Source organism: Megascapheus bottae, chromosome 8, assembly GCF_031878675.1.
Source record: "Megascapheus bottae isolate mThoBot1 chromosome 8, mThoBot2.hap1, whole genome shotgun sequence".
In the NCBI taxonomy this organism is placed as follows: Eukaryota; Metazoa; Chordata; class Mammalia; order Rodentia; family Geomyidae; genus Megascapheus; species Megascapheus bottae.
In genome coordinates this window covers 21,598,748-21,619,873 of record NC_143516.1, presented here as the reverse complement: position 1 = coordinate 21,619,873, position 21,126 = coordinate 21,598,748, and the positions used below count along the sequence as shown (strand labels likewise).

The following is a 21,126-nucleotide window of genomic DNA, read 5'->3' as shown; positions in this document are numbered from 1 at the left end:
AGAACTAACTCTGGGCATACCCTCAGCTCAGATCTACAACTCTGAGGAATTACTTTGTAACCCAGATTCCTATTCATTTTCTGAGTTATATGTAATATACAGTACAATTACTTAATATTCCTTAACAAATAAGCTAGTATGGAAATGGAAACAAATGCCAGGTTCCACAGGGGTTCCAAAGTCATTTCTTTTTCCTCTGACCATTCAGCTCAGGAGGATTTGTTGGAGAACTTGTAAGTGTCCAACACTTCAGTGGATACATACTCCCAAATCCTCAGAATTCGTTCCTTGTCTTCTCTTTCCGAAAGACAGAGGCATTTTCCGTGTTCATGGTCCTGCACCAATCGGAAGCCAGTCCTTTTAAAGAATTAAAGCGGGAGTTCTCTCAACCAGGGCCACAGGGTTTTGACTGCAGGCGAACTCGAGAACTCCAGCTTGGGGTTCCCGGACACCCCACGCGGGCGTGGCGTCCCCCACCCCGGGGGCCGTTATGAGAGTCCCGTCCCGTGGGCGGCACCGCAGACCACCCCGAGGGCGCACTGGAGCAGCAGCTCGGCGGCTCAAACTGGCGAGTGTGCACCCCAGGAACCACCCCCCCCCACTCCCACCCCTCACCCGAGCCTCGGACAGTACCGGCCCTTCGCTGCCCCGCGTCCACGTGAGCGCCCCCCCACCTCCCGAGCCCCATCCCCGGGCCCAGCGCCCCCCTCCCCGGGGCCCATCGTCCCCCTCCGGGCCTAGCTCTTCCCCGGGCCCAGCGCCCCCTGAGTCCCAGCCTCAGCAGGCTGGATCCCGGAGCCCCGACTCTCCCCGCCGCCGAGAACCCGGCCCGTAGACCCTAGCTAGGGGCGTCGGGAGTAGCCGAGGGACCCGCGACGGACGCGCGCGGGCCCGGTCCCCGTCGCGGCGCCGTCCCGTCCCGCCCCGCTGCTCCCACCGCCGCGACTCCAGGTTCCTAGCGAGACCCTTACCGCGACGCCGTAACTGATCGCGTGGCTCTTTGGCGTGGGAAGGCAGACGGGGGGTGGGGGGGGTGCGAGAAGCGGACGCGCCGAGGACTGCTTGGACCATTTACTTGAGAGGGGGTTAGGGCTGTGAACAGGCCGAGTCCTAACGTCTGGTTTGTGGTGGACCCTACGCCAGGGATCCTGTTTAGAGATCAGCCATCATCGCCCCTGGAGACACTGGCCCGGGCCCTCCCCGAGCGGGGATCCCTCCCCGAGCGCTCCCCGCGCTCCTTTGTCATGCCGGCCGACCGGCCCGGCAGGAGGACAGCGGCGCGGGCGGGATTTGCTCCCCCCCTCCTCCCCGGACCGGAAGGAGGAAGCGGACAGGAAGGGAGGGGCGGGAGGCGAGCGGCGGGGCGGGGCGAAAAGGACGGGAGCAGTGAGAGCCGGAAGTGATTGGCTAGCGCGGAGCCCCGGAGCGCCTCGTCCGGCGGCGCTCTAGCCCCGCGCGCGCCGTCTCGATGCTCCTCCGCGTCTCGTCTATTTATTGTCGCGGGGAAGCGGCGGCGGCTCTGTACCCGGAACAACAAAGCACGAAAGACGGGAGCCCGAGCCTCGCGGGGAGGGGAGGGGGGCTCCTAGCAACCGGCCGGGGCGGGAGTTCCATGGAGACTGGGGAGCGCGCCCGCCTCATCTTCATCCTCGTCCTCCAGCTTCTCCTTCGCATCCGACGCCACCGGCAGCAGCGCTGCCGCCGCGTCCTCTGCGGCCGCCCCATCTTCCCACGGTAACCCGGCCGGCGGCGCTGGGCGGGGGAGGCGGGCCTCGGGGCGGCCGGGGTGCGGGCCGCGGGGCGTGCGGGCGCGCGGCGGGCGTGCGGGCGTCGGAGCCGGCCCCGGTGGGCGGGGGTGGAGGCCGCGGGGGGGGGGCGGGCGATGGACGGGGAGGACGGAGGCTGTGCTTCCGACGGGTCCCGGGGTGATAGCGGGGCGTCGCTCGGATAACGGGGTGGGGGTGGGGCGTCCCCGCCCGGGGGGCATTGCCCAGTAGCCGCCCTGGGGGAGACCGGGGGAACCCCTCCCCCTTTTCCTTCCGTCCGTGCCTCCGGAATCCTCACCTCGAGGAAGAGGGGCGGTGCAGGGACGCCGGGGCCCCGTGGTCCCCGAGAAACTTCCCGCGGCCTCTGCAGCGGCGGAAAGACCGACGCCCGAATAGCGGCTCCGGCTTCTGGCAGTGCCGGTAGAAACGCTCTATGGAAATAGTCGTCGTCGCCGGGCTCGGGGCGGCTCACGTCCGCAATCCTCCGCTCCCCAGGACGCCCGGGATCCGAGCCAAGCCCCGGCTGCCGCGTCCCGCCAGCCTTCCGTCTCCACTTCACCACCAGAAAACCACGAGCGGGGCTGTGGCTCAAGTGGCAGAGAGCCCCGGGCCCCGGGTGCTAAAGCTCAGGGACGGTCAGTGCTCAGGCCTCGAGTTCAAACCCCGCCACCGGCGAGAGCGCGCGCGTGCGCGCTCACACGCATATCCACCCACACACCATGATTACTACCGACCAGGATCAGGCTTGATGGGAAGAGGGATCCGGAATTGAGGAAAAGGAAATGAGTTACGGATAGGGGTGAGCCAGGAGGCCAGTCGATCTCTTAACGACAGCCAGTAACGCTGCCCCCAAAAGTGTCAGAGTGAATGACAGTTTGTGAAGTATGTTTTGAAAAGGAAAAAAAAAAAAACAACCCTCTCCTTCTGCCAAGACATGCATCTGCAGGCTTTGTCAGTGTGCGCTTTGCACTGAGACTCAAGCTGCAGCAGTGGACATCTGGGAGCTCTGCATCTGTCACCTGCCGTTCCCAAGCCACTCTGGCAGACACTGGTGTGAGCCTGTATATTTAGGGTTAAAAACCGTGCCTTCAAATTGTGGCTGCAGAAAAGAGATTAAGTTTGTTGTGGAGTGTGTGTGTGTGTCTGTGTCTGTGTGTCTGTCTGTGTGTGTGTATGTAAAAGCAATGATAGATTTCCTGTTGAAATGGAAAAGGAGAACTACAGGGAGAGTATTCAGTCTTCAGGACCATGATTTGTAGTCTCATTCAAAGTTTAGGAAAATGGCATTTTATTCATATCAAAAAGTGACTCTTAGCACTGTTGGGTTGAAAGAATGACTTGGAGTTTGCCCTGTTCAGTTTGCATGAGTTTATGCTCTTTAGGTCAATGAGTTTTTTTCTGTGGCACACTGGAAAGGTCACATACCCATACAGTAGTAAGTAACAACATTTTTATGGTCACTGGCAACAAAGCTTTTAATATAAGCCTGAAGATAATTGTTGAAAATTAAGTTGATAATCAGGCAATTATATCAACTACAGTTTCCAGTTGTCCCTTGGTTAAGAAGCCTGCACATCTTAGGCAAAAATATGTCATGTATGGTCCTGGTCCCCTCCTTTCATAGTCCATGCTCAAAGGCAGTAGGAGAAACTGTAATGACTGAGGAGAACATGCATTCCTGAATGAGGACTAGTCAGTTTGAAGCTTTTACTGTGGAATTCAGGTCCGTTGTCTCCAATAGAAGTCATTTCAGATTTGTGCAAAGAATTGCACTTTAACAAGGAAGGGAAATGTGAATATTAGGGAACTTCAATTTTAAGACTGAGAAGAAGAAAAAAAGACAGTACTATGATCTTTGGGTTGATGAATGGAGGGCTCTTGTTTAATCTTTTCATATGGCTGTGTATAAAGGATATTCTGGAGTGACCTCACCTAAGGCAGTGATATTGAGTCCTGGGAATCTTCTTAGAGTGTAGATAGATAAGACTTAATGAAGTTCCTCCATCTCTGGATTGTGGTAGGTTCACTTTCTCTGAACCTTATTTGCTGAAGCCTCTGTACCTCAGGGGTCAAGTCCTAGCTTCTTTTATTAACAATCCTATTTCTGTGTTCCTTGGTCTGCCCAATGCCTAGCATTTGATAATGCCCTATTCAGTCATCTCCCAATCAAAAGTAAATCATTATTATTGGTGGGTTTCTTGAAGACATCTAGTATATGTTCTAACTGGTAAGTACATGAAATAAAAGCTTCATGTTGGAACTCAGAAGAAATGAAGAATGTGAAAATCATTGACCTTTTCAGAAGTCTAGGTGGTGATACTGTAAATCACAGGATAGGGCATTTTTTTAATCTGCTCTATGTCTTAAATTGTACCTTAGATTTTCATAATAGTCTATACATATTAACCTTTTCTGATCATTTTGCATGTATTTTACAAAAATTACATTTACCATATTTACCAGTGCTACCATTGTGACTTGTACATGATTTTCTTCATGTGGAGACTGTTACATCAAAATTGTTGTGAGTGGATCCACGTATATAGGATGTATAGAAATTCCCATAAACAAAACATGAAAAATACTGCAGAACTCATTTGAACATAGCAGTTTTCATCAGAGGTGTGGCTGATATTTAAAAATTAGCAAAGACTATAATGAGGTAGAGAGGGTGGGAGCATTATTTTTAGATAAAGGAGGGAGAGTGATTTCCTTCTGTTGCATCATAGACCATGTGATGAAATTATTGCTATGAAAAATAAAATTGTAATTGGTTTTAGAATAATTGACAGTAGAATGTTTCCACAGCGTCTCCAAATCAAAATTTGTAGGTCCTGAATCTTTTTAGTTATATTGTGACAGCTGAACTAAGATTTTCTGAAATGTTTACCATCTTATAATGCCTTTCTATACACCTGCTGCCACTCAGGTGCGCAAAGCTACATAAAAGACATGCCCCTTTGTGTAGTGTACATGGCAAGGAAATGACAGACATGGAAAACAACATGAGAGACGACATGTTCATTTTAAGTAATCTATTACATTCTACTAGGAAGATAGGTGTCATCCTGACTACTAGATGGGAAGCTTCCTGAGGGTTAGAAGTATTAAGTCATCATATGCTCATATTCTATGTGTGTGTGTTTTGAAGAGTAATGCTTCTGATGGAGATATTTATTTATTTTTATTCCACTTGAGTGATTTAAGGATGAGGAATCCCTCCTCCTCCCCCCACCCCCTTCCAGGGCTCAAACCCAGAGGCTAATCTTTTGAAAGTCTAATTCTTATTGCCTAGAATGTTTGTCTTGACTGCAAAGATGCAAGATACTAGCAGCCAGAATTTTACAAACTTATTTAGGGCTTTATTTTAACCAGATGAAACAGCAAAAAAGAATGATTGAGACTATCTCAAAAAACAAGCCTGTAAACCCTACTGCACTGCTGGTGGGAATGTAAACTAGTACAGCCACTCTGGAAGGCAGTTTGGTGTTTTTTTAAAAAACTGAAAATAGATCTTTCCTATGATCCCACCATACCACTCCTGGGCATCCACCCTGAACATCATAACCCAGAATATATTAAGGACACCTGCACAGCCATGTTCATCTCTGTACTATTCACAATAGCCAAGTGATGGAAACAATCCAGATGCCAGATACAAAAAAATGTGGTACATATACAGTGGAATTCTACATAGCCAACAGACAAGATAAAATAATGGCATTCGCTGGGAAGTTGAAACTAGGGCAAATTATGTTGAGTGAGATAAGTCAAGACCAAAGGAACAAAAGGTGTGTATGGTCTCCTTGATATGTGGATATTAGATCCAATATTCAGGTACCCAAGGTATGGACATGTCTTAGAGATATAAACATAACTACACAGATATAAAAATCTATGATGGTATATACTCTGTAGACATAATGTTATATAGGTTGATATGTATCTATGACATGCAGACCCTCAGTTTAATTTTAATTATGTTCTAAAATCTATGTGCCAGTGATTGTATATAGAGATTCCCTTCTTGAATGCTTATTTGTTAAACATGACATTTGAAGTATGATGTAAAAATAAGTGTTGATAAAATATTTCAAAAAAACAAAAGCTTGTAATCCCAGCTACTGTGAAGGTAGAGGTAGGACTAGCTCACAGTTCCAGGCCAGTCCAAGCAATGTCAGTATAAGAACCTATCTGAGGGGAAAAAAAAAAAGCAAAACAGATTTAGGGGTGTGGATTAAAGTGGTAGAGCTCTTGGCTAATGAGTACAAGGTTCAATCCCTAGTCCCACAAAAAAAAAAAAAAAAGAATACTAATAAAAGTCAGGTTGTATGTTGCAGACAATTTTCTCATGCGAGGAAGGCTGTTAGGGTTGAATTGTCCTTAACCCAATAGATGTATATCTATAGACATTGGTGTGTTTTGGTTTAACTTACTGGATGAGGACTTAAGACATCTTCAAAGAAATAATGTAAAGTGTTCCAAAGACTGTGGTGTTAAACTTTTTCCTCCTGATAAATTACGCAGTTTCCTTTTGTTGTTGTTTTTTTCAGTCCCATGGTTTGAACTCTGATTCCTGCTTTTGATAAACAGGTGCTTTTATTATTTTTTGGAGAGGATCTTGAGGTTTTTTTGTCTAGTGCTAGCCTCAAGCTATGATTCTCCCACAATTATCATCCAATTTACCTGTCTACCTCCCAAGTAGCTGGATTAGAGGCACATGCCCCAGAAGACCCAGCTTCTTTGTTGAGATGGGGTCTTACTTTTTGCCTGAGCTAGCCCATGAGACTCTCTCATTCTCTACCTCCTGAGTGACTGGGATCACAGGCATGCACCACCATGCCCACCCTAACAGCGAGCTTGTCATTGTGAGACAACAGTTTTGATCAATTGTAATTTTCTGGGGATGAGGGTTTATACAATATTTAACAATGTGGGCTGTGGATATAAGCCGCCTATCTATGTTCAGCACTTTGGATCTAGTGTGTGTGTGTGTGTGTGTGTGTGCGTGCGTGCGCGCGCGCATGCGCGCGCGCCAGTCCTGGGGCTTGAACTGGGATCTGGGCACTGCCCCTGAACCTCTTTGTGCTCAAGGTGAGTGCTCTACCACTTAAGGCCACACAGCGCCGCTTCCAGCTTTTTCTGAGTAGTTTATTGGAGATGAGTGTCATGAACTATCCTGCCTGGGCTGGCTTTAAACCATGATCCTTAGATTTCAGCCTCCTGAGAAGCTAGGATTACAGTATGAACCACTGGCACCCTGACCTGGATCTGATTGGTTTTCTTTTCTTTTTTTTTTCTTTTTTTTTTGCCAGTCATGGGGCTTGAAGTCAGAGCTTCAGCACTGTCCCTGGGCTTTCCTCAAGGCTAGTGCTCTACCACTTGAGCCACAGCACCATTTCCAATTCTGCTAGGTATGTGGTATAGAGGAATCGAACCTGGGTCTTCCTGTATGCTAGGCAAGCACTTTGCCACTGGGTCAAACTCCTGGCACTGGATCTGCTTTTTTTTAAGTGTTATAATCTTGGACATGTTCTTTTCATTGCCCCCAGTGTCAGAATCCTCATCTACAGTATAGTTAGTATTAGCCCTACTTCATAGGGTCACTGTGGAAATGAAGAAATATTAGCAGGTGTTTCAGGCAGCAGCACTAGCTAGTACATTCCCAGTGACCCAGTAGATCATGCAAGTGTTCCACCGAAGCATTGGAGCATTTTCTTCTTCCATCACAAACCACTGGACTCATCTCCATTAAGCTTTGGTTAGTGGATGTACTGGGTTTTTTTGTTTGTTTTTGTTTTTTAAGGTTTTTATGTTTTGTTTTGTTTTTGTTTTTTTCCTTTTTAATTGTCATAAGCTTCTGGTTATCACTTAGGGCAGATGGACAGGTAAAGAGAGACACCTATGTTTCTGAGAAAAGAAGCCAATAAAGCTTGGTCTGACACCAGGCTGCAGCTATTGAAATGTGATTTCCCTGTGGATTTGACTGGTTGTTTAGGTGTATGATACTTCTGGATAAAAGGAACTGATTTCAGTAGTTTCACTTAGCAGAATTAATTTTTTCTTTAGAAGACACTACTTTTTATTTGTATAACCTTTGATGGTAAACTTGAAGTTAGAGTTGATATGAAGCAGTTGCTGAAATTGCTGCTCTGCTCCAATACTTCAAATGGTTCAGGATGACTTCATAAGATTCCAGCTTTCTTTGTTTAGGTATAGTTAAAACCAATTACTGAGACCACCTGATCAGAGAAATAATTTAATGATTGCAGCTTGGTTTGGGGTATTAGTGAGATAACTTACTTTTAAAAATTCCAAGGTTTGAAATTAGTTAGGTAGACATTTGAACTACTAAAAAAGTAACTGTCTCTACTTAAACAATTTTTTTTTTTTTGCCAGTCCTGGGGTTTGAATTCAGGGACTGAGCACTGTCCTTGGGCTTTCTCAAGGCTAGGGCCCTACCACTTGAGCCACAGCACCACTTCTGACTTTTCCATATATGTGGGACTGAGGAATCAAACCCTGGATTTGGTGCATGCTAGGCAAGCACTTTACCACTAGGTTAAACTCCCAGCCCAATAAAATGTTTATAATGATAGTTTTATAAACTGTAGAAGGTTTTTTTGTTGTTTTTTTGGTTTTGGTTTTGTTTGTTTTTGTGTGTATGTGTCATGGGACTTGAACTTGGCCTGGGCACTGTCTCTGAGTGCTTCAGCTCAAGGGTAGGCTACCGTCCTACCCTTGAGCCAAGCCCCACTTCCCGTTTTCTAGAGATTAATTGGAGATAAGAGTCTGAGGTCGTTTTGTGCCTGGGCTGGCTTTGAACCTTGATCCTCAGATCTCAGCCTCCTGAGTAGCTGGAATTACAGGCGTGACCCACCTCGCCCAGCAAGAAGTTTTTATAAAATGCAGCTTAAAGTACATTGTGCTTTAAAGTGTGTAAGAGTAAAGTTTAATATTTTGGTTTAATAAAGTTTTACATCTGAAGGTAATCCACAAATATTTTTGTATTCAGAGGTCTTACTTTTGTTTTCCTTTTTAAAGAAAGTGAAGTCTGATTAGTGTTGATTTAGTTTTACAATTTGATTGGCCGGAGTAGATTCTGTAATGATGTAATGTTTTGTTAATATTATTCTTCTAATCATTATGAATTCCATATGTAAAACATACTGAGATAGAGAAGATGACTCGTTATTTCCCATGGAAATAGTAAAATTAAGATTTGTAGCTTTAAAAGAAAATAGGCACTCTTGGCCCTGGGAGTGTGGCCTAATGGTATAGAATGCCTGCCTAGCATGCATGAAGCACTGGGCTCGATTCCTCGGTATCATATACCCAGAAAAAGCTGGAAATGGTGCTGTGGCTCAAGCAGTAGAACACTAGCCTTGAGAAAGCCCAAGGACAGTGCTTGGGCATTGAGTTCAAGCACTCAAAACAAAACTAGGCATTCTAAAGACAGTGTTTGGAAATTTTTAAGAAAGCAAGTCTCTAAGGTGACAGCTATTACCTGCAATAGAATTGGCCTGTTCTGAGACAAAGGTCTAACACGTTAATGTTTCCCTAGTGTTCTTTGCACCATACCCTTTCAGGGACAGATGTCGCTGTCATTCAGATATGAAGATAATAAAACCTGCATGCACTTCAGGAAGTGCAAATATGAAGATGATTATTTGATTTATGGCTCTGATCAACATTTATGGAGCTTATTGTTTGACTCATAGTTAGACTCATGGTGAACCAGAAGTTTGGTGAAGAGATACAGAGCAGCCCTCACATGATCACAAATAACCAGCATCTTTGCTGGTTAGAGAAGCACTGTTATGTTGAAAGCAGAGTCACAAACTTAGAACACCTTTTACAGTGCAGATTTTGTGTGCTATCAAGTGTTCTATTCTCTACCTTGGGATACATAAGAAAAATGGATGGCACAGCAGATACATTCTGAATAATTATTCTATCATCTCAGTAGCACAACATAAATCTGTAGGTCATTAAAGCAGGAACTGCCCTTTTTTCCCCCTATACTATGAATTGAACTTAGTTTTGCACTTGCTGCATAATCTACCAATTGAGCTATGCTTCCAGTCTTTGTTTTTAAATTATTTTTCAGATAAGCTCTTGTGGTTTTGCCTGGGCAGGCTTTTGACATACCTTTGTCTTCCTAAGTAGCTGGGATTTTAGACATGTACCCTGATTCCCTGCTTATTTCTCAGAAAAGTCTTAATAACTTTGCCCAATTTGCTCTCAAACTATGATCTTTCCATTCCTGCCCCCTAGCCACTGATTTTAAAACTTTCTCTTTAGTGCATAGTACAAAACTAGTTTGATAGGCCACCTTATAATGTTACATTACTAAGGTAACTATATATGTGTCAATGAGACAGTGGTGTTACAAGAGCATTAGAACTATCACCTGATAGTTTGCTGTTCCTTTTCCATGTTTAGATATGATTAAATGCATAAATATTTGCCATTGTGTTGCAATTACCTACAGGATTCAAAACAATAATGTACAGGTGTAGCTTTAGAGTGAGCAATAGACTGAGTGTACTGTAGACTCAACCATGTGGGTTTGTATAAGTACATAGTGTTGATTGTTGTTACACAGTGACAGAATTGTCTGTTGATACATTTCTCAGGCTGTATTATCAGAGAGGAACACATGGCTATATTTCACTGTTGTGTGACTTGAGAATATGCCTTTTGATTTACTCTGTTTATGGTTTTAGGGGGTTTTTTTTGCCTTGTTAAAATTAGAAGACCTTGAAATGTCTAAAACAATATTTTTTTCTTTGAAACATGATTTCATTATATGTTTCAGGCTGGCCTCAAACTCACCATCTTCTTTCCCCAGACTCCTGTAGGATTATAGACTTGTGACACCATACCCAACTTTGAAGCCATGCCCCTGATTGTCTTGTGTTGCAGTCTCACTCACTTTATAGATTCCTCTTCTAGAAATTAATATCCTGAAAATGATTGGCAGGTGAGTCAGTCTATGGTAATCTGCTGTCTTGAATAGCCTTACGATACAAAAATGAGTTAAAATTCTCGGGAGAAAGTAACTTAGAAATCAAAAATCCTTTAAAAATCTGAGCAGTATTAGGGTTTGATTGAACTCAGGACCTACTTTAGTGTAAAATTTCTTGGCTAAGTATTTAACTTGTATACACACTTAGGGTGCATGCCTGTTGATTTATTTGAAGATTCTTAACACCATTTTAAAAACTTCTACTCTTCCCCCTTATCCAAAAGCCTTACCGTCCTTTTTTAAATTTTTTTCTTATTCATTTAGCTCAACAGCTTTTTAGTGAGTTTAGAACCATATGCTAATTACTGAGTTAAGCTCTAAAGACACATTTCAACTAAGCAGTTCTTTTGAGGAAGCTGGATGCTTACAGTCTAAAAGACAATTTTAATATAGCCAGGACCTTTGACTTGCAGGACCTATTGTTGGAATGCCTTTCTCCCATTGTTTCATTTTTACAGTCATTTCTCTTCAGAAGGCTGAGATCTGAGGATCACGGTTCAAGCCAGCCTGGGCAGAAAAGTCTGTGAGACTCTTATCTCCAGAAAACCACTCAAAAACAAAGTCAAGTGGTGGAAAGCTAGTCTTGAATGAAGGAAGTTCCGAGATAGCACCCAGATCCAGAGTTCAAACCCCAGAACTGGTACCAAAGAAAACAGTCATTTCTTATTTCTGAGATAGTTGAAATGCTTCTCTCATGTCATTCCTCCTACATTTTTCTCATAATCTTGTTTCCTAAGTCACAGTCTTTGATTATCTTAATTATTGGCCTATTGTCTATTTTGTCCACTGAATATAATTGCCTGACCATTTTGTTCCCAGTGTCTGCCTATGGGGCTTACTTCACATCTTTTACATACTAAGGTGAATTTTGAGGAACAGTTTGTGCCTGAAGAATTTCAGAAAGGACATTCAAAGCTGGTAGAGAATCATTGAAAGAGTTGCCATTGCAAGCAGGGTGATAAAAAATTGAGATGGTTAAGATACATTACCTTTGGTAGCTTAGGTGACAGAGTGAGATTAGAGATGGGAAGTGCACTGCATTTCAAGCAAAGCAAATTAGATATAGAATCCATCTAAGAGAGCCAAAAGATGTTTTGGAAGTAGAAGTGTAGCACAATTAGATAATTCTGGTAGCGATTTGGTAGATAGACTAGATCTTGGAAACTGCAAGCAATGAAGAGTTTCATGCAGAGGATACAGCCATAATAACAGTGAAGAGAGCCTAAAATAAAACTGTTGCTCTAGATACAGAATAGATAGATTCAGTGGGTGTTGGAGAAAAGTGATAGATGAAAGATAATCCTGAAGTACTTTATGTAGACAAGTGAATAGTCCGGTGACTCTATTCATGAGCTTTAACGGGGGGGGGGGGGGGTGTTCCTAAGTGGATAGTGGATTTGGCTTAATAAATTATGCATAATAGCTAATGGGAGTATAAAATTAGATCTTTAGTTAGGATTGCAATAGAAGTCCACCATAAGTTCATAGAATGCTCAATGAAACCTGGAAAGTCTTGAAGAACTAGGGTTAAGACAGTAGTTTAGAATCTTCTCAAATCAATCTTAAACCCATTGACAACAGGAAGAGAAAAAACAATGGTCTCTTCAGAAACACGTGTAGATTCATCTAAATATAGTTTTTCAGAGAGCTCTAGAACTATTGTTTTAACCTTCTCAGAGACTGAAATAGACTTCATCTAACAACTTCTGATTTGCAAGGAGAACCCAGGAAAGCTACTTCATAAACCACAGATTACAAAGTATGTAGGGATGGAGAATTTTGAGAGTTAGAAGTTCGCAATGCTTTGTGCTCTGGAGGAACAGTAGGCAGGAGTTTGAGCTGCCAGTGGATCTGGTGACAGCCACCCATTCCTAACTGTTGGTGCTGTGTAGAGGTACAAGGTGAATTTTGCCAGTTTAGAGCCTCAAGTAGAATTCAGGAAACAAGGCTCGGTAAACACAGTGACGAAATCTTGATACTCTTATGATAAACGGTCCTAATAGAAGAAGGTAGCCTATTTTAGCAAGTTAATCAATGGGAAGTTCCATTGTTTTGGCTACCTGTACCTAGTGCTTTCCATCTGGCTGTCCATTGTTAATATTATGTACATATTTTAAAATGCAAGAGCTTACTAAGATTAATCTCAGTTTCTGTGCAAGTGAGCAACATTATCATTTTTATTTTGTTTCTTTTATGCTCTCCCTTAGTAGTTTAGTACTAGTGTTCTCCCTATAGTTTGACTATGATTGACCCCCACAAACATACAGAAGTTTGTATATTAATAAGATTTGTTTTATGTATTATTATATATGTATATATATGTGTATATATATTATATAATATGTATTGTATATAAGAAGTGATGCCTTTGGGATATCATTAAGTTTAGATAAAGTCATTAATGTAGAGCCTTCATAATTGAATTCTTCTGACTTTATAAAGAGGGCTGGAGACACGACACACAGACATGTGTTGCCTTGGGTTCTATCAACAAAAGGCTATCACCAGAACTGAACAAGTAACCTCCAGCACCTTCCCTGTGAACTTCAAAACTGCATGCTGAGCAACTTGTTTAGCCTGCGTCAGGTATTTAAAAAATTTTATTGTTGGAGTAATGTATAGAGAGGTCACATTGATACCCCTTCTCATGTTTTTTTTTTTGCCAGTCCTGGGCTTGGGCTCAGGGCCTGAGCACTGTCCTTGGACTTTCTCAAGGCTAGCACTCTACCACTTGAGCCTCAACACCACTTCCGGCTTTTTGCTATGTATGTGGTACTGAGGAATTGAACCTGGGTCTTCGTGCATGCTAAGCCAAACTCCCCACCCCCCCTTCTCATGTTTTTATCCCCGTTTTCCTCCCCAGGTATTTTGTTCGTTTTCCTCCCCAGGTATTTTGTTCTGGTAAGGAAAAGTTCCAAGTTGAGATCTTGGTTATCACTCTTCTAGTATCTTCTGTGTAAGAACTCCTTCTTTTGTGGTAAAGTTACCATCAAATACTAACTCCCATGCTAATTTTAAATCTGTTTTCTTTAGTCTTTGTCACAGATCCTAATTTCCAATTTAAAAAAATAGATGGCTTTCTGCAGGTCTAGCCAAGTTCCCCATTTTTTTTTTTTTTTGAGTGATATAACCCTCAGTTACTTAAATCTGACAGTTTTGAGTAAAGTAAGAAATCTTTAATGGCACTCCTAGAAGGAATATTTATTTTGTAATCTTGTTGCTTTCAGTATGTTGTGTTTTTTATTCCTTTAACCAGAAAAGTATTTTAACCAGAAAAACTTGAATTCTACGATATTTTCTTCAATAATGTTCTAATCCCTTCTAAAGATGTTGTTAATGAATGACATAAACATTAAGTGGTTTGGCTATACTTAAGCAGACATTTCATATGAAGTGGAGCCCTGTAAAGGCAAGAGAAGGCCAAGTATCCATGACTTTTTGCTGGCTTTTTGGAAACAGAGTCATGGAATTTTCTGCCTGGCCTGGCCTTGACCGTCTTGTATAGCTATAATTACAGGTGTGAGCCTGTACTCCATTAATTCTTGATGAAGTATCAGTGGCTTAGTTTGAATACTGCATTCATACTCTTGAAATAAAAATTGAATATAGAGAAGTTTGATCTGATGGTATGACAAGTCTTTATATCAACTGGGAACTAGAAGAGGATGTGTTTGGTCTTTCTACCTGGTGACTTATATTTAGAGATAAAAAATAATAAAGCATAATCTTTCATAATTTTTCATTAGCATTGGCTTAATGTTTAAATTAGTCTTGTAAATTGGAGTCTCCTTTTCTTGTCCCCTTAAGACATATAGTGTTGTAAATGGCAGCCTATAATTACTAGGGACACATGTAAGACCTGCTCAAGAAAACTGATACCTTTATAAAGTACCTAATTTTCTGGCTTTATAAAGGTACCTAAGTAGAAGTTAGCAAAATATTTATTTTGTAACATATATAACTTGGTTTGTCTTTCTCTATTCTGTTTTCCTCACCATCCTCACAGCTCCTTTCCTATTACTACTCCCCTCCAATAATTACCCATCAACAAATTACTGTCCATTTTTCTTTGAACTAGTTTGGTACTGATTGGGATCTTTTTAAATTCATGGCTAAATTTAGAGGGTTTATTTTTTAGTATTAATTGTATTTACGAAGTATATCAAAACCTATTCTTTATTTTACCCCTTGATTTTAAACTTGAAAGGGAGATGATCTAGTTTTGTGTTTCAAAACTTGAAGACTGTAATGAAGCATTAGTAATCCCTTCCTTTTTTTTTTTTTTGCCAGTCCTGGGCTGGAGCTCAGGGCCTGAGCACTGTCCTTGGATTTTCTCAAGGCTAGAGCTCTATCACTTGAGCCTCAGCACCACTTCTGGCTTTTTTCTATGTATGTAGTACCGAGGAATCGAACCCGGGTCTTCGTGCATGCTAGGTAAGCACTTTAACCACTAGGCCAAACTCCCGGCCCCTCCCTTCCCTTTTTTTGAACATTTTTTTCCTTCATGGAAAATGAAGAAAGGAGATAATAATGGTAATGATAAATGTTTACCATGTGCATGTGCTATGCCAAGCACTTCATAGAAGCTTTCTACAACACTGTTATCTGGTCTGTTTCATAGACGAGGGATATAGGAACTGGAGGGTTTAGTATGTCCCCCATGGTGGTGGGGCTCCTAAATGGTAGGTCTGAATTTAGACCAAGCAATTTGCTGAGCTCTTGAATGTGGGGAGTGCGTGCGTGCGTGCGTGCGTGTGTGTGTGTGTGTGTGTGTGTACCTTGCTTTTTAATCTCAAGCTAACAGTAAGCTCTGTAGACATTTTATTGAATGTGTATGATGCCTTGGAAACTGTGCCATGACTGGGGTACAGAAATAAATAAGGTTAGAACATGTTTCTGAGAAGAGATATTATTTATGGCAGACAAAAAAGCTACAAGTATTTCATTTGTAGTGTGATAGAAATGAGCTCAGTAATATGTAATGGTATTCAAAATATGAAACATGGATTTATTCTTGGGTACCAGATTTTTCAGCTCTTTATTTTTAAAACTTTACCCGTGATGATAATACTGGGGCCTAGTCCCAGTGGCTCATGCCTATAATCCTTAGCTGCTCAGGAGGCTGAAATCTGAGGACTACAGTTTAGAGCCAGCCAACAGGAAAGTCTATGAGACTCTTACCTCCAGTTACCTACCAGAAAACTAGAAGTGACTGTGTAGCTCAAAGTTGTAGGCAGAGTACTCGTCTTGAGCTAAACAGCTCAAGGACTATGCCCAGGCCCTGAGTTCAAGCTGACCAAAAAAACAATCTTCTGGTCTGGGAGTTTGGCCTAGTGGTAGAGTGCTTGCCTAGCATGCAGGTTCAATTCCTTGGTACCACATACATAGAAAAAAGCCGGAAGTTGTGCTGAAGCTCAAGTGGTAGAGCTCTAGCCTTGAGAAAATCTAAGGACAGTGCTCAGGCCCTGAGCTCAAGCCCAGGTCTGACAAAGAAAAAAAATAATAATAATGGTCAACAACAGCGACAAAAAGTAATTCTGGGATTTGAACTCAGGACCTTACTCAAGCTAGTCAGGCACTTTCAGTGAGGAGCCACACTGCCAACCCTGATTCCCCTACCCTCTCCCCAGTCATGGGGCTTTAACTTTGTGCCTGGACACTGTCCCTGAGCGCTTCAGCTCAAGGCTTCTGCCCTACCCTTGAGCCACAACGCCTCTTCTGGTTTTCTAGTAGTTATAAGAGTCTCCAGACTCCAGTGCCGGGGTTGGCTTTGAACCACTGATTCTCAGATCTCAGCCTCTTGAATAGCTAGGATTACAGGTGTGAGCCATCACACTGGCAGCCCTGATCTTTTCTGGTATGTTTTTAGATAGGGTTTTGATTCCTGCCAAGTTGTATGCCTAGGTGGAATCTGCCTGTACCCACTGATGGGTTAAGAAAGGATCTCATGCAATTTTCTGCATAGACTTAATCTATGAGATTCTTCCAATTTGAGCATCCCAGGAAGCTAGAATTGCAGGCATGAGCCACTGATGCCCAGTCCATTATGTCTGCACTTTAACTACCTTGTCTATTAGGATAGTTTCAGGCTTACTTCGTGTGTGCGTGCGTGTGTGTGTGTGTACACCCATGCATGCATGCACATGTACACAGGGCACACATACCAGTCCTGGTACTTGAACTCAGAACCTCAATGCCTGTCCCAAAGCATTTTTGCTCATGGATGGTATTCTGTTACTTGAGTCATGGTTCCACCTGCAGCTTTTTGGTTGTTAGTTGAGATGACTTGCAGATTGTCATTTAACTGTGGATTAATTGGAGATTGTGATCCTTAGATCTAGCCTCTGTAGCTAGGGTTACAGGTGTAAGCCCAGCTTTCAAGTTTATATTCCTTGCCTAGACCTAAACCTTTCATCCTCCCTCCATTCTCCTCCTTCCTGTTCTCAAATCATTAATGCATCATGTGAGTAATTTTGAGTTCTCATCGTTTATGTTAAACTCCTGGAAGCTCAGAATTAGATGCTCTACCTTTGAATAAATATTTACTTTGAATAGATAAATTTGCTTGGTCCTATGGCAAGTTTCCTATGAGCATCATATGAAACTCTACCCCAATCTATTTGTAATAGAGTTAATATTTGAAATTTAAAGTAAGTCACAGATGTGACGTGCCATCTTGAATATTTCATTACAGTCTCTGAAAAATAAGCATGTTGGTGTACTTACCTACCAGTTCTCAAGTATTTATCACTGAGATTCATTCAGCTCTCTCAGCTTACTTAAATTTCCATCAGTTATCTCTTATCCTGATATGTTTGTTCTTCCAGGATCAAATCGAGGACTGGGCCACATAGTAAATATGTTGTAGGCTTGTAGATCATTTGATCTTTGTCCTACCTACTCAGCCATATTGAATAGTCAAAACAGGAGCACAAGAGCGTGGCTGTGTTTCAGACTTGGACAAAATGGACGCTGGCCCAGTGACCGTACTGGACTGACCCCTGCCCGACCTGTTTATAACCCAGGGGTTTTGTTTTGTTTTTCCCTCATCTGTCACTGTAACAGTTCTCAAGGACTATCATTTCATTAAATACTTACAGTATTTGACTGCATATTGTAGTTGTCATGTTTTTTTAAAGCAATCTTGTACTAGTGATACTATCACAGATTTATTTATAGAAGTAGAAATTAAGATTTATAGAGAAGTTAGGTGAATGTCAAGCTGAATGCAAACAAAGTCACAGTGCCCTTTATGGGATTTATGCTGTATATATCAAGTAGATATGAAAGACTATGCCCTTTCTAGAAGGCAAAATGATATTATATCTTTACACTGGTCACAGGCATATGTTGAGAGATTTGTCAACACATTGGAATTGAACTACAAAGCATCTTTTTTCTTTTTTTCATATATTCTTTATTGTAATTAATAGAAGGGTTACATGATATTTGCCTGATAGATGGTGCATTAATTCCCATACTTTGATACCCTTTCACATGTCTTGGTCCCCATTTCCCTCCCCCCCCACCCCCACCCCTCATCTTGTTTTCCCCCGTTCCCTGTCCAATTTCAAATAACCAAATACAAATATATCCGATATATCAGGTAACAAAGTGAGATACTGTAACAATATGAGATAACCAAGGGACAGCAAAAGAGATGAGAGATAACATAGTACCCTAAGAACAACAATCATTCATTATACAAAGCATGTTTTTTCATCTGCTGTTTTGGGAGCTTTATAAATAAAGAATGGTAGCTTAGCTTGGATGCTGTGTCTTTTTAGAATAGTAGGGTCTCAAGGAAACTCACATAAGTTAAGGTTTCAGCAAACCTAGAGCTTTCACTAACCTCTTAACCAGTTGTCCCCTGCCTCTGCCATTTCTCAAATCATCCATGCTAATTTTATGGTTAAACTCTTGAGGCCTCTGTCCAGCCTCTTCAACTACAATATAAATCGTTTCAAGGAGTGGGTTTCCACTTTTGTGAGAGTCTGTTTTATTTAGTTTGAATTTTTGAGCTTTCATTTTGAATTTAAGGTTTTTATGACAGTGTTTACAGTAGCTTTTAAATTCTCCTTACTTGCCTATATGGAGAATGTAAAATGTGGTTATCTTTGCTAAAACTTACCTTTAGGACCAGGAGGTGGCAGTGTTTTCCAGGTGGCTTAAGGTTACTCTGCACCTCAGTTGCTGAATTACTGGTTTGCAATGCCACTCATAACTTGGAGACCCTAAAAATAAAGCTGTATATTCTTGTCTATAAAGTCATTTAGTGAGGAAGAAGCTGTTTTCAGTGTCTGGATACATTTTCATAGTTTTTATAGAAAGCTAGAAGTGGCATAGTTTTTAACTTTCAAACTTTCCTTTGGAAAGAAATCTTTGGCAAATCAAACTCTTACTTGTCATTTACTTCAGAAACAGAACCTGATTAAACCATGCCTTCCTTAATAAGTAGGCCATGGACAGTAGGTAAGTTTTCAATATTTATATTTAAATCAAAGTGGAAAAATCTGTTTTTTTTTATACTAAACCAAACATAACACCCAGCCAGACTTTACATAAAAAAAAAAAAAAAGTAGAGAGGGAAGAATTACAGCTGGGTTCCAGTGTAATCTCAACTGCTCAGGAGGCTGAGATATGACGATTACAGTTCAAAGGAAAGGAAGTCTGTGAGACTCTTATCTCCAATTAAGCACCAAAAAAGCCAGAAGTGGAACTGTGGCTCATCAAATGGTAGAATGTTTAACAACAAAGCTCAAGAACACCATGACAGCATGTAGGCCCTGAGTTCAAGCTCCACCAAACAAGAAAAGAAAAGAAAGTGTAATGTATCAACTCTCTGGATAGAATATTTTTTTTTTCAAACATTTTGTCAGGTATGAGTGTATAAGTGCCTACACAGATGTAGAACCAAAACATGCTCATTGTCAGACTTAGGCAATTTTTTTTACACTTAAAACAATATAGGCCTGTAATTTTATGCTTTATGAAAGTAGTGTGTTATATGAGACTTACTGTGTTTCTTATTAACAGAACTTCTGTAATCTTACTTGCACTTGGTTTAGCTCAAATCTTTCTCAAGCTGCGTTCTTGGTGATTATAACTCTAATGGTTCCCTCATTTGTAATAATTAGTACACATCTACGACTCTCCTAGAAGAGGAGTACAATAGAGTAAAACCTAGATATATAAGGCCATATAGGATGAGGCTAAATGAAAGGATCTCCAGGATATGGAAACAAGAGGTTTATCTTGTGTGATTGTTGTTCTTAATATACTGTTACTTTTCTTTGCCCTTATGGTTAATCTCATGTTATTACTGTATCTCACTTTGTTACCTGGTGTATTGTATATATGCTTATTTGTTTATTTGAAATAGGAAAGGGAAGGGGAGAAAACAAGATGGTTGGGGGAGGGAAGGGAAACAGGGACAAAAACATGAAAAGGGGTATCAACGTACAAGAAGTAATGCACCTACTACTTGACTAATATAACTGTAACCCCTCTTTCAAAATGAAAATAATAATTCTATACAATTCTATACACACACACACACATTTTAAATTGTTTGACTACCTACTGCCAGATGACTTATTGTACCAAATCTGGAAGAAAATTTTGGTTACTCTTAACTTTTACTAGTCCTGTGTTGCCAGTATAAGTAAGCGCTACATGATTCTTTTAACATTTCCTTCATTTCTAAAAGCAAATCATTTCTAAATAAATATATTGTCCAACAAAGATAATGAATTTAAATATTTTTATAACCAAGGGTAGTAAAAAAAAATCCAACTTTATAATGATATATTTTTTAAAAAGTTAAAAACTAAACATTAAATACAGTGTAAGAGCTTGAAAAAAAGAATAAAATGTTATATCAACAGAAGGTAAACATGGGCTTAAAAAATTCTGAGAGATGATTGAAACAAAGTAGAAAAGCTTTACATCGGGGCCAGGAGTTTGGCCTAGTGGTTAAAGTGCTTGCCTAGCATGCACAAAGACCCGGGTTCGATTCCTTGGTACCACATACATAGCAAAAAAGCCAGAAATGGTGCTGTGGCTCAAGTGGTATAGCTCTAGCCCTGAAAAAGACCAAGGTCAGTGCCCATGCCCTGAGCTCAAGACCCAGAACTGGCAAAGAAAAAGAAAAAAAGCTTTACATCAAGATTGAGAAAAGCACAAATACTATGTAGATACTTTAGCATGTGCTACTTGGATTTGAACAAACTTGTAAAAGTACTGTGAAACATGATCAAGTAAACTATATCACGTTTTGGGGAATTTTTTAGTAAAAGGCTTACAGAAAACTAACAGAGTGGCAGGATA

General features: G+C 41.6%; 1 protein-coding gene across 5 annotated transcripts in view; it reads left to right on the top strand.

Annotated features, from left to right (window-relative positions):
• Positions 1 to 641: 641 nt before the first annotated feature.
• The window catches only part of Tbpl1 (TATA-box binding protein like 1), a 35,913-nt gene continuing 15,428 nt past the window's right edge, over positions 642 to 21,126 (top strand). The window contains exons 1-2 of one of the 5 annotated variants that reach the window (XM_090338101.1): positions 10,633 to 10,752; positions 13,240 to 13,383. Coding sequence is in view for 1 of the 5 variants with exons in the window: in XM_090338105.1 (XP_090194231.1) it covers positions 1,469 to 1,734 (266 nt within the window). In the remaining 4 variants the exon portion in view is untranslated. Of the gene's footprint in view, positions 659 to 1,421; positions 1,735 to 10,632; positions 10,753 to 13,239; positions 13,384 to 21,126 lie in introns of those variants that run through there. The other 4 variants (XM_090338103.1, XM_090338105.1, XM_090338100.1 and 1 more) reach the window with 4 other exon arrangements.